This window comes from Oncorhynchus mykiss, chromosome 21 (assembly GCF_013265735.2).
Source record: "Oncorhynchus mykiss isolate Arlee chromosome 21, USDA_OmykA_1.1, whole genome shotgun sequence".
Taxonomy (NCBI): Eukaryota; Metazoa; Chordata; class Actinopteri; order Salmoniformes; family Salmonidae; genus Oncorhynchus; species Oncorhynchus mykiss.
In genome coordinates, this window is record NC_048585.1 from 21,375,884 (window position 1) to 21,392,485 (window position 16,602).

Here is a 16,602-nt window from a genome sequence, read left to right on the forward strand (position 1 = left end):
TAAACCTATTTCAACCTCAGACCTTATTTTCTGTGTTTATCCCAAAACCCCATTCTATCCCTTTTCATTTCCTCCATAGGAATGGCTGAACAAGCTAGAGGTAGAAAATGCTAACTCATTTCAGTTTTTTGTGACTACAAGCTGGCGAGCTCTATTGCTGACCTTGATATGTAGTTGGCTCTCTGGATGACTGCCCTGAGAAGGGAGGGGTTAATGATGCTCTTTGTACTGGCTTGGAAACTATCTTATAACCAAAGCTGGCTGACACTCTTCTGAATGGGGTAATAATGATGCATTACCTTTACTACAGCTATAGGCTGTGATTGATTGCCTTATGAATATTCATGATCGCTGATAGACATGGCAGCTCTGCTTCTTGCTCCTAAGCAACTTTGCAGTATTTTATTTTATTTTTGTGTTATTTCTTACATTATTAGCCCAAAACAGGTTTTTTTGCATTCATGTTTGTTTATTTATTTATTTATTTCATTCTTTTACTTTTCGATTTGTGTTTTCATATAATCTTTCTGCACTGTTGGAGCTAGGAACACAAGCATTTCTAGAAAAAGACCGGTGCAAGGGGAAAATAGGCTGATAGGCTTGACGAACAAAACAAACTGGTAACAGACAAAAAGAGAACACAGGTATAAATACACTGGGGATAATGGAGAAGATGGGTGACATCTGGAGGGGGTTGGAGACGAGCACAAAGACAGGTAAAACAGATCAGGGTGTGACACTTTCAATACATCCGCAATAACATCATCTCCCCACTTACCATGTCATTAACAAAGTTACTCCCAGCACCCAGTGAGTCCCAGCTCTACTTCTCTCTACAGGTCTGTCACCTAATACTCAGCATTAATACATACACAATACATACTGTAGGTTATGTCAAGTGTAATGAGTGTTTGCTCATGTAAAGAGATTCTGAGTCTGAACAGAGTGTAGTGCGGTTCTAATTTTCTCTCAGCCTCAGCTAATTGTCTCCTATCGTTTCTTCTCTCTCTCTCTCATTCTCTCTCCAGCCACCCCTTTATCTATCTCTCTAGGAGCTGCCTAGACCAGGACAAGCTACACAGATGGGAAAGACAGGAGAAGAGGCAGGGGCAGACGCCAGCATGGCATCTATCGCTGACTACTACGCAGGCAAGAATGTGCTGATCACTGGCGCCACGGGCTTCATGGGCAAGGTGCTGGTGGAGAAACTGCTGCGGTCCTGTCCAGAGGTCCGAACCCTCTACCTCCTGGTCAGGCCCAAGGCTGGACAGTCCATGCAGGAACGGGTCAGCGACATGATGAAGTGCAAGGTGAGGGGCACTACTAGGCTGTAGTACACTAGGCTGTAGTACACTAGGCTGTAGTACACTAGGCTGTAGTACCAGGGGGTGAATCTAGTCTAAAGAAGTTCCTTCTCATGATGTCATCCTATTGATCTGCACTGATCTGAAGTGAAGGCAAACTGTATAATTAATCTGTTTCCTGTTGGCTTTGTGCTACATGCAGGTTGATTGGCTTCGGTGTTTTGTTGTCTTACAGCTTTGTGTTTATTGAAACATTGCTTGATGTTGTGAGAGAAATGTCCCAATGAATCGTATATAAAATGGTTTATGGCTGTTGCCAGTGAAGTTCAAGTGGACTAAGCTCATCCAAGCCATACGAGCCTACTCACCTACAGAGAGATAAAGGGGCGAGAGAGAAAGGAAGAGAAAGAAAGAGGGAAGGAGAGAGGGATGGGAAAAGACTGTGTTGGGCTTAATGAGCTCTGATAGATTGAGACTGGGTGAGTATTGACGTGCTCACAAATGCACGCTGAAGCATCGGGGCTCTGTTTTACTATCTGCTGCTACTGATGTTGTTATTGCACTCTAACTGAAAACAAACACACACACACACAGATAATTAACTGTCAACAATGGAGGCACCAGTTAATGGTGTCTTAATTAACTCTCTGTCTACAATGGAGGCACCAGTTAATGGTTCAGAGAGAGAGAGACAGACAGACAGAGAGACAGACAGAGAGACAGAGAGAGACAGAGAGAGAGACAGAGAGAGAGACAGAGAGAGAGACAGAGAGCGAGAGAGAGAGAGCGAGAGAGAGAGCGAGAGAGAGACAGAGAGAGAGAGAGATTCTACCTGCTGTGATTTCTGAATTCAAACGCCCAGAATGTGTCTTCACACACCAGAGATAGGATAACAACTTGGTGTTCATCAAACACAGTAGTCTGTGCAGTTGACAACACTAGCCACCCAAACAAGACAGGTGAGGGAGGAGAGGATAAAGAAACAGACTGGCTGCCATATCTAGCCTAATCAAACCAGACCATTCAAAGGAATGTGTTTAACTACGGCTGTATAAAGCATTTCCCTCCGATTGTTATTCATGTCACTGTTGCAGTCTGCATCGTCTCTCGTGACAGTCTTAACAACAGCTCGCACTTGAGATTCTGGGTGCCGAGTTTACGGTCTCTGTAATATCCGTCTTAGAGGTTTTTCTTTACACACAAGGATTCTATAGGATGAATGCTCTCGGCCCGTTCCAGCCGCCTTTCATGACGTATGGCCTAATGGATATCGAATGTCACTCAGAACACTTGTTGCTAGGTAACAGCCAAACCGAGCGTCTCTGTGGGCTTCGTTAAGGCAAAGGTGCTGTGACCTGGAAAAGGACATCCAGATAGACATCTGATTGATTTGACTCTCTCCTGATATGCCTTGACCATTAAAGAATAGGCCTAATAATTAGCTGTTGTCTGGTTAGTTGAGTTCTGTGAATTGCAGGGCATTGGATGTAATGTAACGTGTGATAGATTTGCATAAGGGGTAAGTGTGCCTTATAGTTGAGGCTTTTTTGCATGCCTTCTCCCACTAATAGGATGCTATTCTCTTAAATTCTAGAAATAGAATAACCTTATTTAGAGCTGAAACAGAGCTTTAGCCCAGCGTGTTCTTGTCAGAGTGCAGATCTGTGTGGGAGAGGTGGGGGATGCTGGAATGCTAGAGGGGCAAGAAGGGGAATCTGCTGGAATTCTGCTGACTGGGCTTGGGTCTGAGTGGGTGATGACCTGGCCAATATGTTCTGTATTGAGAAATGGTCAGTGGAAGAGGAGTGGTTTTTAGTTTGGTGGGATGTGGTTGGTGGAACCTAAATGGCTCCATGTAAAACCGTGGAGGGATGGTGTGTGTGTGTGTGTGTGTGTGTGTTCGTGTGTTCGTGTACCTTATTAGTTGCTGACTCCAGCAGTCATCTGGATCTCACCAAGGGAGGGCCAGAACTGAACAGCTGCCCTGGTGTACTGCATCCCAGACCTGCCCACCTTCTGTTCTCCTGTTTATTAACACCATACCTCAGCTATTACCACACCTCTCTTATCAAACAGTCTAGTGGATGTGGAAATGTAACCGATTGTTGGCTCTCCATATTTGTTCAAACTTGTACTCAGTTATCAGAGGGGAGGAGGAGGGCATGGAGGGTGTTGAACCAGGCCTCTACTGAACAACTGTTGTGTTGTTCTTATTTTGGTAAGAATAGTCATCTCTCTCTTTGTCCTCCTCTTGTCTTGCTCTGAATGAAGGGAATGAAGGGTACATTGTGTGACTGACGGAGCAGCAGGGAAGCAAGGGTGTGGTGATATACTGCGTCTTCTGCCCTTGAGCAAGGCAGTTAAGCCACACAAGAACTGCTCTTGTGCGCTGATGACGTGGATTAAAGCAGCCATTAAAGCATTAAATGTGTCTTCTGCATTTAACCCAACTCCTCTGAATCAGAGAGGTATGGGGGGTACCTCTCTGATTCAGAGGAGTTGGGTTACATGTAGAAGACACATTTCAGTTGAATGCATTCAGTTGTGCAACTGACTAGGTATCCACGTCCCCATTCCAGTGTGTGTGTGTGTGTGTGTGTGTGTGTGTGTGTGTGTGTGTGAGAGAGATTAATTACATTTTGCCTTTCATTTTGTCTCCCTGACCGACCCTGATCACTGTGTCACACACACGTTTAGGGCAGGGTGGCTATCACACTCCACCTATAGCTGTATAGCATATCCCTGTCTCTGACTCCCTTTGTCTTTCTCTCTCTCTCTCTCTCTCTTTATCTTTATCTCTGTCTCTCTCTGTCTTTCTCTCTCTTTATCTCTGTCTCTCTGTCTTTCTCTTTATGTCTCTCTCTGTTGCTCTCTCTCTCTCTGTGTGTATATATATATATATATACACACACACACACACACACACACACACACACACACACACACACACACACACACACACACACACACACACGACCACAGCCAGTTGGATGTATATTTCTTAGGAAAAGCCTGTGGTTGTAGTGTGGGCTATGTGCTTTTCCTGTTTTAATCTCATCCCACAGTGCCAGCCAGGTCTGTCTGTTGGGACATGCCTGGAGCTATGTTCCGTCTAATTGTTTTTGGCACTGAGCAAATTTCAGTTCTGCTGAGAGCAAACTTGAATGTTGTGAAAATTCTGTGCAACTTCCAGCATGTATTTACTGTGAACACTGAGGCTGTACCCACTTTAAGTTAGTTTTAACAGTGGCCAAGTAGGCTACTGTGGCAATTTGATCATAATGCAGGCCTACCATCAAAAACAATGGAGAAAAAGCATCCCATCATTTTTTTACCCCCTTTTTCTCCCCAGTTTCATAGTATCCAATTATTAGTAGTTACTGTCTTGTCTCATCTCTACAACTCCCGTACGGGCTCGGGAGAGACATGCTTCCTCCGAAACACAACCCCACCAAGCCGCACTGCTTCTTAACACAGCGCGCATCCAACCAGGAAGCCAGCCGCACCAATGTGTCGGAGGAAACACCGTACACCTAGCGACCTGGTCAGCGTGCACTGCGCCTGGCCCGCCACAGGAGTCGCTAGTGCACGATGAGACAAGGATATCCCTACCGGCCAAACCCTCCCTAATCCGGAACACACTAGGCCAATTGTGCGTCGCACCATGTACTTCCGGCTGTGTCAGAGTCTGGGCTCAAACCCAGAGTCTCTGGTGGCACAGCTAGCACTGCGATGCAGTGCCTTAGACCACTGCGCCACCAGGGAGGCCTTCCCATAACTATTTAAAATGGAAATAGCTGTTCTATCATTCACCCTACAGTAGCAGCCAATGTGTGGTGTTCAGTGTAGGCCTACATTCCATTAAACATTTGATAAAAACGTACAGGGGTTGATATTAAACTGGTCTCCCGAGTTTCGCAATGGTCTAAGACACTGCAACTCAGTACAAGAGGTGTCACTGCAGTACCTGGTTTGAATCCAGGCTGCATCATATCCGGCTGTGATTGGGAGTCCAATAGGGTGGGGCACAGTTGGCCCAGTGATCTGGGTTTGGCTGGGGTAGATTGTAAATAAGAATTTGTTCTTAACTGACTTGCCTAGTTAAATAAAAGTTCAATATTATTATTTTTTTTAACTGTTTATCCACATGTCCTTCAGACAAGGTGACTGAACATGTTGGTGTGTTGTTTGATGCAAGAAACCACTTCACAAAGTAAAATGCATAATTATTCCCATACCATTACTACAGAGAATCAGACAAATGATGCTACCCTCTGCCTATTGGCTACTTAGCTTATTCAAGCTTGTCTCAAAATACAACATTGATGTTGCAGTGACCATCACGAGTCATGAAGGCAGTCAAATTCCACCTGACCGTTTAGTCACGGTAATTAGGCTTCTCCAAGCTCTGATGCTGATGATGGTCATTAGTAGCCTACCAAACTCGCTAACTGCCTGGTACTCAGCACTCGATTGTCCCTCTAATCACTCTGACATCAATGCAAATGTCATTACAAAACGAATCAAACACTTCATAAGAGCCCATGAGCTCATGTAGTGCAACATTTATATAGGCTATGCAATTGCATGAGAAAACAGAGTGATGGCTTCTATTATAAAGGGGAGGCACCCATCAGCTTTTTATAGCATAGGCCTACTTTATTTATTTCTCAACATTCCTAATATTAAGCAAATATTAAGCACATGACTTCTCTCTACAACAGGAGTATAGCCTACCTGGTTGGCATGAAAATGAACCACAGGAAAAGTGTCCTCCATTCTCTATTTAAGTGCAGTGATGACATGTATTTTTCCCCTACCACTGTTTGCATGATAATGGTCCATTCTAAATCAAAACAAATTTCACACATATATTATTTAGTATACAGTTGAAGTCGGAAGTTTACATACACCTTAGCCAAGTACATTTAAACTCAGTTTTTCACAATTCCTGACATTTAATCCTAGTAAAAATTCCCTGTCTTAGGTCAGTTAGGATCACCACTTTATTTTAAGAATGTGAAATATAATAATAGTAGAGAGAATTATTTATTTCAAATTGTATTTCTTTCATCACATTCCCAGTGGGTCAGAAAATTACAAACACTCAATTAGTATTTGGTAGCATTGCCTTTAAATGGCTGGTGCTTCTACACTTGCAGGTGCTTCTACACCTGCATTGATTGCTGTTTGGGGTTTTAGGCTGGGTTTCTGTACAGCACTTTGAGATATCAGCCTATGTACCAAGGGCTATATAAATACATTTGATTTGATTTAACTTAGGTCAAATGTTTCGGGTAGCCTTCCACAAGCTTCCCATAACAAGTTGGTTGAATTTTGGCCCATTCCTCCTGACAGAGCTGGTGTAAGTGAGTCAGGTTGGAAGGCCTCCTTGCTCACACACACTTTTTCAGTTCTGCCATTTGCATCCAAGCTTTAATTTCCTGACTGATGTCTTGAGATGTTGCTTCAATATATCCACATCATTTTCCTGCCTCATGATGCTATCTATTTTGTGATGTGCACCAGTACCTCCTGCAGCAAAGCACCCCCACAACACGATGCTGCCACCCCCGTGCTTCACAGTTGGGATGGTGTTCTTCGGCTTGCAAGCATCCCCCTTTTTCCTCCAAACATAACGATGGTCATTATGGCCAAACAGTTTTAATTTTGTTTCATCAGACCAGAGGACATATCTCCAAAAAGTACAATCTTTGTCCACATGTGCAGTTGCAAACCGTAGTCTGGCTTTTTTATGGTGGGTTTTGGAGCAGTGGCTTCTTCCTTGCTGAGCGGCATTTCAGGTTATGTTGATATAAGACTTGTTTTACTGTGGATATAGATACTTTTGTACCTGTTTCCTCCAGCGTCTTCACAGGGTCCTTTGCTGTTGTTCTGGGATTGATTTGCACTTCTCGCACCAAAGTACATTCATCTCTAGGAGACAGAACATGTCTCCTTCCTGAGCGGTATGATGGCTGCGTGGTCCCATGGTGTTTATACTTGCAAACTATTGTTTGTACAGATGAACGTGGTACCTTCAGGCATTTGGAAATTGCTCCCAAGGATGAACCAGACTTGTGGAGGTCTACAATGTTTTTTCTGGGTTCTTGGCTGATCTATTTTGATTTGCCCATGATGTTAAGCAAAGAGGCACTGAGTTTGAAGGTAGGCCTTGAAATACATCCACAGGTACACCTCCAATTGACTCAAATTATGTCAATTAGCCTATCAGAAGCTTCTAAAGCCATGACATCATTTTCTGGAATTTTCCAAGCTGTTTAAAGGCACAGTCAATTTAGTGTATGTAAACTTCTGACCCACTGGAATTGTGATACAGTGAATTATAAGTGAATTAATCTGTCTGTAAACAATTGTTGGAAAAACTACTTGTATCATGCACAAAGTAGATGTCCTAACCGACTTGCCAAAATTATAGTTTGTTAACAAGAAATTTGTGGAGTGGTTGAAAAACAAGTTTTAATGACTCCCTGACCTTTAGAGATCCTTTTAATTCTCTATTTGGTTAGGTCAGGGTGTGTCTAGGGTGGGCAATCTATGTTTTCTATTTCTTTGTTGGCCTGGTATGGTTCCCAATCAGAGGCAGCTGTCTATCGTTGTCTCTGATTGGGGATCATATTTAGGCAGCCTTTTCCCACCTGTTGTTTGTGGGATCTTGTTTTTGTGCCTGTGAGCAGCCCAGAACGTCACGTTTCCTTTTCTTCTGTATTGTTTTTGGTGAGTTTCATAATTATTAAACATGTGGAACTCTAAGTACGCTGCGCCTTGGTCCATTCAGACAAACGTGATAGTTATGTAATCTTCCCGACTTCAACTGGATGTAAAGATTAAATCAAGAATAGTCTGATGGGTGCAATATTAGCCTGTCACTTGTGAATTATATATTATCAATTGTATATGATGCCCAGCATAAGAAACAATGCCTTTTTTAAATGACTTTTTCGAATCATAGTCGCACACCCCATGTAGCCTAGCCCATAGGCATATTTGTTTTAATAAGGATTGTATCACAATTAAAGTGGCCAAATAACTTCTTCAAATTAAGCACATTAATCCGCTTTACAACGGGTGTGGAGTTTAACTGGCATACATAATGTGTGCAGCGTGTGAGTTTCAAGTTTGGGGAAGATCATTTTCACCATAAAAATGCACCTTTATAGTAAAGGCATTACCTGCATATCATATTTGTGGTCACTTTTGATAATGCTGTTTTCCAATTAGTGTTTGTTGCCTACTGCCGTGTGCGTATTGCTGTGCTTATAATGTGAAGAAATAGGCTAATAGTTTATCAACATTTTAAGCTAAACGTTCTGATCTGTTGGGTCAGCCTCATTGCGTAAAAAAAATGTTTTTGATGCTAGTGGTTGTATTAATTTGGGATCTATCGCATCTGTCCCAGACTATGTTTGGAATATTTATTTCTCACACAGAATAGAATAGGTCAACTTTTGTACTATGGGGGATAGTAGATTGACATAGGCTAGTGCTCTTGCTGTTCGTTAGGCCTACTCATCTTGTTGGCTGACGAAAAGTAAATGTGGACAATTCCAATATCTTCAATATGCACTTCGGAATTGGATAAGGATGCACACTGTTGCAATTGTATTCAATTGTATTCTTCATTCTATAAAATAATGCCACGAAATTCTAAGCAAATCTTGTCTGCTAAATGAACTAGTGTAGCCCACAGCCATATGGCATAGCCAGATCAGTATCTAACATAAGGACAACTCAGAGTATGGTATTCTGTTATTCTGAAATAGACTACATTTTCTTCATATCATGTTTCTTTAGACCTGTCTAAAGTAAATAATGGATTTATTGTGAAAGTGTAGGGCTGTATTACATGGATTTATTGCGAAGGTGTAGGCTGTATTACATGGATTTATTGTGAAGGTGCAGGGCTGTATTACATGGATTTATTGTGAAGGTGCAGGGCTGTATTACATGGATTTATTGTGAAGGTGCAGGGCTGTATTACATGGATTTATTGTGAAGGTGCAGGGCTGTATTACATGGATTTATTGTGAAGGTGCAGGGCTGTATTACATGGATTTATTGTGAAGGTGCAGGGCTGTATTACATGGATTTATTGTGAAGGTGCAGGGCTGTATTACATGGATTTATTGTGAAGGTGCAGGGCTGTATTACATGGATTTATTGTGAAGGTGCAGGGCTGTATTACATGGATTTATTGTGAAGGTGTAGGCTATATTACATGGATTTATTGTGAAGGTGCAGGGCTGTATTACATGGATTTATTGTGAAGGTGCAGGGCTGTATTACATGGATTTATTGTGAAGGTGCAGGGCTGTATTACATGGATTTATTGTGAAGGTGCAGGGCTGTATGACATGGATTTATTGTGAAGGTGCAGGGCTGTATTACATGGATTTATTGTGAAGGTGCAGGGCTGTATTACATGGATTTATTGTGAAGGTGCAGGGCTGTATTACATGGATTTATTGTGAAGGTGCAGGGCTGTATTACATGTATTTATTGTGAAGGTGTAGGCTATATTACATTTATTAGACTTTTTCAAATGTAGATGTTCCAAAGGTCTGCATCCGTGGCTTGGAGGCTGTGTGTGGAAGACAGGAGATGCTAAATGTGTTTGTTCATGAACGGTCAATTACTGTGAGACCGACAGTTATTTTCTTGACAATCACTGGCTGACAAAATTCCGTGTCCGCCACAGCCCTGCTTGGAGATCGACCAGTCGACTGCGATTGTTGAGTGCTTCTCTCTGTGGGCTATATTTGTTTCTGGGGGAGCTGCGTGACCGTGAACGCTCGCTCGCAGCTTAGAGGGAACATTGGCCTGGAGTTTAGTCTCTACGGAGGGAGGGCAGGGCCAGATCAGAATGACAGCCAGGACAGACTACCTAGCCAGTCATCTAAAGGTTATTGTACTACCACATCCATACCCCATTAGGACCAGGAGTTTTCCAGGTCAGGTTCTGTGGTCAGGAAAACTAGACGTGGAGGAAAGCTGACCAATGATGTCTTAATAATCCCTCGGCTCCTTTAAAGTGCCCCGACCATTTACACATTTGAATTATTTCTATGATATGACGAACAACTGAGTTGTAAAATATAAGCAAGGCATGTTGGCCAGGCAACGTAAAATCCACAACGTTTACAGGCTTGGCATTCAGCCTATATTAAGGTTTCCATATTAGGCAACTACTCCACCTAGATATTTAACACACTTTTACAGAAACCTACAATGACAATTAGTATTTTAGGGCACTCTATAACTGAAATAGCCTAAAGCTTTCCTGCCTCACTGAATTCAATGTCAGTAATTTTATCCCCAGATGGCTTTCTATATATGGTAGCAATTGAGCTTGGGGACGAGGTCACATGTTGTCCAGTAGAAACAAAACCTCTGTTTAGATTAAGGCTGCAACTACGTCCATAATGTATTTAGAAATGTCTGCCTTTGTGGATTCCTTTGTTTCAGTGCTCTGTGGTAAACCAGTGGTGACAGTGGCTTGGACTATAATCCTCTCTGGTATTGAGTCCTTGCATTTTGGGTGCCCCTGGGATGGATGGGCCGGCTGGTGTGGACCAAGTACCTCTGGGGAGCATCCAGGGTAACACTTATTGGCTGGCTGTGTTTACAAGGCGAGTCTACACACTGCAGACCTGCTCTAGTATGAGAGTTTTAAGAGTCACCCACAGTGAAGGAGGGAAGGCCCTCAACTCCCGAGCTCATTAAGGGTACTGCGGGTGTGTGTGTGTGTGTGTGTGTGTGTGTGTGCTCGCATGCGTGTGCTCGTGGATATGCATGGGTCCCCCACGAATACATTGCATTATCGATTTCCTCTTTTTTGCGACTCATATTCAGGCCTGATTGCTTTCTTCCATAACAGGGAGCTTGGTGTTTCCACTTGTTCCTGCCCTACTTATAACCTTGTAACTGTCTCCCTGCATTGATAAAGGCCAGCTCTCACTGTGGGTAATCACCTTTAACACAGGCAGGGCATAACTGTTGGCGGGTTATGGCTGTAAAACGGGTCCATGACTAGCACTGCTGCTCCCATCTGGCCTGGTGTTATTGAACTAGGTCCAATGACTGCATCCTACAGTATGGTGTGTTGTTTACTGCGTGGAATTACATTTCAATACATAAAAGTATATTACAAGGCCCTGTAAAGCTCTGTTTAAATGGTGGATATAACAGTTCAGAGAACACTCGCCCACACAGGGTTATACCATTACACACAGGACCCACCCAGAGGCCGGGAGTTTGACAGAGAGGCCTAGGCTGGCAGCTTGGCACAGTGCCAGTCATTTCATGCAGCTACACATCTGGGGCTGGTTGGCATGTGGCACGAGGGGCAGAGAGGCAGCGAGGCTGGCGGCAGGCACTCCATACACCCACGACTCCCTTCAGAGAGAGAGAGAGAGAGAGAGAGAGAGAGAGAGAGAGAGAGAGAGAGAGAGAGAGAGAGAGAGAGAGAGAGAGAGAGAGAGAGAGAGAGAGAGAGAGAGAGAGAGAGAGAGAGAGAGAGAGAGAGAGAGAGAGAGAGAGAGAGAGAGAGAGAGAGAGAGAGAGAGAGAGAGAGAGAGAGAGAGAGAGAGAGAGAGAGAGAGAGAGAGAGAGAGAGAGAGAGAGAGAGAGAGACGTATAATTAGGCCACAAATGAACTTGGTTTGTGAAACAAATTAGCACATTGAACAGTGCCAGGAGAGCCATCAGGGTAGGGCAGACATGCATTTAGCACATGCTCAGTGGTGGCCCTAATGGGGACCACAGCAACCCACACTGGTGTCCCCATAGGGATAAAGAGTCTGCCAAGCGCCTTGCCCTTTCCACATCTATATAGTTGTTTGTGTATTAGACAAGGCATTTAGCTGATCCAATGTGATGGTCTTTCTGCATGATTGATGACCTTCTCTTTTTGTGTGACCGCATGTTGAGGTCATAAAGTAGCGATGCTAGAACGGTGCCTTGGTGCACACCAAATCACAACGTCTCCAACTCTAACAGACGCCCTACATGAATGACCTGGAGGAGGCAGTAGACAGAGCCCTGAGGTCATCTCTTCAGACCTGCACAGCCATTGGTCACCTACTGCTCTCCAGTCTTGGACTTGTGGTTGACGGATGGAACTTAAACAGCGAGAGGAAGAGAGAGTGTCGCTGTGAAATTTCAAAGTATGGAATGCTTGGGGGTCAGAGTTGACTTGTTCATGTGTAATGACTTAGCCCTTGGTCTGTGTGTGTGTGTGGGGGTTTGCAGGTGTGTGTGTGCAGGTGTGTGTGTGTGGGTTTGCAGGTGTGTGTTTGCAGGTGTGTGTGCATGTGTGTGTGTGCGCGGGTGTTTGCATGCCTACGTGCATGCTATTGATCTAGCCTGGGATGAGAGGGCTCCATTTTCATTTCCTCTAAAGGAGTCAGAGGTTCTGAGAAGCTCCAGGTTTTGATGTCAGGATAAGAGCCTGTTCTCTAAAACACAGAGGATATCGTGTTCATCAAGATTACCCAGCCTCACCGTGTTCCTCCCTTTGATAAACTGTGAATGGAAACTGATTGAAACACACATCGTCACCAGACTGAATCAAACCACCATAAGGTTTCCTTTAAGGAATAAGTGACTCAGGTGAAGGAGGATGGTTTGGATGCCAGTAGAATGCTGATTCTGTTACATGGAAACATGGAAACACCTCTGGTATTTTTTGTTGAAGTGTGTGTGTGTTTTTCTTGCCATGATGCAGTGTGTGTCTCGGTGCTCGTTGGAGCGTGGGGGTGCTGTCAGCTTGGTTTCCTCTGTAATCGATGGATTAACAACAGTAGCGCTCCGACCCGAGTTCCGGGATTCCGCTCGGCCGAACACCCCTCTGGACCAGGGCCGGCCGCCGGGGGCCACAAGTAACGCTCCTCAGAGGGGCCACAACCCTCTCCACATCCCTCTGTCACCTTCCCTAACCCCTAGGGGTTACAATGGTACGACCACTGAGGAGAAGTAGCAGTTAACCTGAGCATTACGTTTGCTTGATCATTAAAGCATGGAGTTAGGTCTGTCCCTGCCGGTGGTTTCCAGTGACCACATGGATTCGTGTCTCTCATTACAAAGTAGTCCCGAGTTCCATTTGGTTTGTTCTAGAGGGATAATGGAATTTGCCATGGCTCGCCATGAGGTCACTGTCTCAGAAGTGGAATGTCATGCCATCGGTATGCCGACTGCCGAGCGCATATTCTAACATTGCTGTCTGTCACCGTAAAGTAAACCGTACTGTCCTGTTGGTATTGATCCTCTTGTATTGAGTTGAGCACAGCGTTAGATAGCCTCCAGCTGGGACTGGATGATCAGCAATGCTCTGTCTTCCGCCTCTGTTTGCTTTTGTGACCTATGCCCTGGTCTGCACCGCTGAAAAATCCCCCGGGTCTTTGAGGAGCCGTGGTATGTACAGGGACTGGATGACGTCCAAGATAGCTGGCGCTCTCTCCCAGGGGAATCATTCCTGGAAGTCCACTCCAATGTTTCTCCCCAAGAGTCAACCACAGAGAATATAAAGACTAAACAGAGATAATAAACTGAGACAGACACATAGAAATGGCTTAAAGCCATGATATGTCTTCAAACAGCTCCATTCCCTATATTATAGTGCTCTACCTTTGTACTGTAGACTTATCAGGACTTCGAGCTACTGTAGATTTCCGGCTTTGTGATCAGCTGAGAGGGGGCCAACCACAAAGCAGACCCAATTACCCAGCATCCATCCACCCAGCCTGGCTGAAGCACTAACAGCTGTTTGACCAGGAGTGGGGGAAGAAGCCAGGGATATCTTTGGTGTGTACTGTGTTTAATCTGAGCACTTACCAGCCGGCTACCTGCAGAGGCAGCCTATTTGGCCTACATGGCTGTGTGCGCGCGTGTGTGTGTGTGTGTGTGTGGGTGCGTGGGTGGGTGGGTGTGCATGTGCGTACTTACATGTGTCTATGTTCATTTGTGTGTCTTACCCCGTGTGCATTTATGTGCCAATCCTGAGCTGTACATGTGATTGCTTCAGCCACCAGGGACCCTGTACATGAAGCAGGACAGATGCCCAGTCTGCATCACTCCAGAGCTGCAGCCGGTCTTCTATGTCATGATTCTATTTCACGCCTGTGAAGTTGTGGCTCACCCGGCAAAGAGACACCCAGTCAGCTCCATTCCACTCCCCATCACATCCAACCACAGCCCACCATGCATGAGCAATACAATCTCATTATGCTGCTGTATACAAGCCTCCCTAGGGACAACAGCACACACAAAACACTCCACATGCTTCCCTTTCTGTCATTCACATTGTAACTTTTATTCCCTTCCCTCTCTTTATCTCGCTCTAGCTACTCTCTCTTTCCCTGCCATATCTTTGCTCCAGGGGACCTCTCTCTCTCTCCCTCTCTGACATCTCTCTCTGACATCTCTCTCTCTCTCTCTGACATCTCTAAAGGGACTGTGAATGAGTGCCTATATTTACAGGATGGTCAGTGAAGCTGTTTTAACATGGCAGCTCAGGTTGCTAGCTGAAAGGAAGGGGCCATTAGTGTTGGGTTTCTGTTGTTGGATTCGGGGTAAACTTTGAACATTGAGATATTAAAGACATGATAGATCAGACTCCTAGTATATAAAAGAGAGAAGTCAATGGTTCTCTGTAGTAAGACAACTAAGCTCGGAATGTGCTGAGTGCAGGGAAAACGATTGCTCGTGACAGTACTGGTAAGGGGAGAAACTGTTGAAGGCTCATATCACTTAGTTCCCTGCTTAGCAAGAAGGATGCAATGTTTCGAGATAAAGAGGAGACTCCACCCAAAGTGGGGTATGAATACCACCACGGGGGAAGTCATGTCTTTTCTCTGAATACAGCTGTGTCGACCCTTTGGGAAGAATTAAACTTGGTTAAAGCTTCTCTAGTGTCTGAGTTATTTACTCTGAAAATTAGAACCTAACACTGAAAGTCCACAAACGCCACTGTTGAAGTGGGAGGAGAGTCTGAAGATTTACGACCCCAAGGTCAAGCGGGAGGAGAGTCTGGAGATTTACGACCCCTAGGCCAAGCGGGAGGAGAGTCTGGAGATTTACGACCCCTAGGCATTTCTTCACATATAGACTCACCTGGAGCAGGTTGGCATGATCAGGGAGTACTCACCGACACAGGGTTATACCCTTACACACAGGTCCCGCCCAGAGACCCACCCAGAGACCGGGAGTTTGACAGAGAGGCCTAGGCTGCCAGCTTTGCACGGTGCCAGTCATTTCATGCTGCTCCTCATCTGGGGCTGGTTGGCATGTGGCACGAGAGGCAGCGAGGCTGGCAGCCCTACATAGTCAGTCAGAATAACAGATATCTAATAGATAACTCTGTTGAATAGATAATCCCTGTTAAATGGATGCTGTGTTCGAGCCCAGTCATCCCAGCAGTGACACATCCCTCTTGGCTTTGTGTCTGAGGCTACAGAAATACAGAGAGATTAGCTCCTCTGTCTCAGCCCTGACGGCCATGCTGCGCTGTTACTGTGGGAAGATGCGGGCACACATCCACACTCTGTCTCTCACACACATTGAAACTCATGCACACACACAGACACACAGAGAGAGTGAGAGAGAGAGAGAGAGAGACACACACAGTAACACACAGTCAGATGGTTTGTGCCAGAGGGGAGATCAGTGGTAGGCTGGCACTGGGAGACTGCCTCAGTCTCTCACAAAAGAACACCCATATCCCACAATGCCCTTCTCTCTTCATCTCTGAACAAAGGCCATGCACAGGCCCACAATCTCTGACCTCACTTACCCCTCTGACCTTAATGCACTCACTATTTCTTCCCCCTCCCTCTCCCCCTCTCTCTCGCTTCCTCTCTCTTCCTCTCTTTCCCTCTCTTCCTCCATCTCTCTTCCTCGCTCTTCATCTCTCTTCCTCTCTTTCTTTCTCCCTCTCTCTTCCTCTCTCCCTCTCTCTCTCTCACTCTCTTCCTCTTTTTTCCTATCCCTCTCTTGTCTTAAATTATGTTTTTTTACAACAAGGCTGACAGGTTACATTCATTCTGATAAGTTAGTAGTGTTGGTACTATACATGATGTACAGTGTAGTAGTAGTGTTGGTGCTATACATGATGTACAGTGTAGTAGTAGTGTTGGTACTATACATGATGTACAGTGTAGTAGTAGCGTTGGTACTATACATGATGTACAGTGTAGTAGTAGCGTTGGTACTATACATGATGTACAGTGTAGTAGTAGCGTTGGTACTATACATGATGTACAGTGTAGTCATAGTTTTTTGT

General features: G+C 44.7%; 1 protein-coding gene across 2 annotated transcripts in view; it reads left to right on the forward strand.

Annotated features, from left to right (window-relative positions):
* The window catches only part of LOC110499985 (fatty acyl-CoA reductase 1), a 53,813-nt gene that overhangs the window by 18,861 nt on the left and 18,350 nt on the right, over nucleotides 1-16,602 (forward strand). For both annotated transcript variants that reach the window (XM_036957242.1, XM_036957241.1), the window contains exon 2: nucleotides 1,029-1,310. In XM_036957242.1, the coding sequence (XP_036813137.1) occupies nucleotides 1,083-1,310 (228 nt within the window). In that variant the 5' untranslated portion in view covers nucleotides 1,029-1,082. The remainder of the gene's footprint in view (nucleotides 1-1,028; nucleotides 1,311-16,602) is intronic.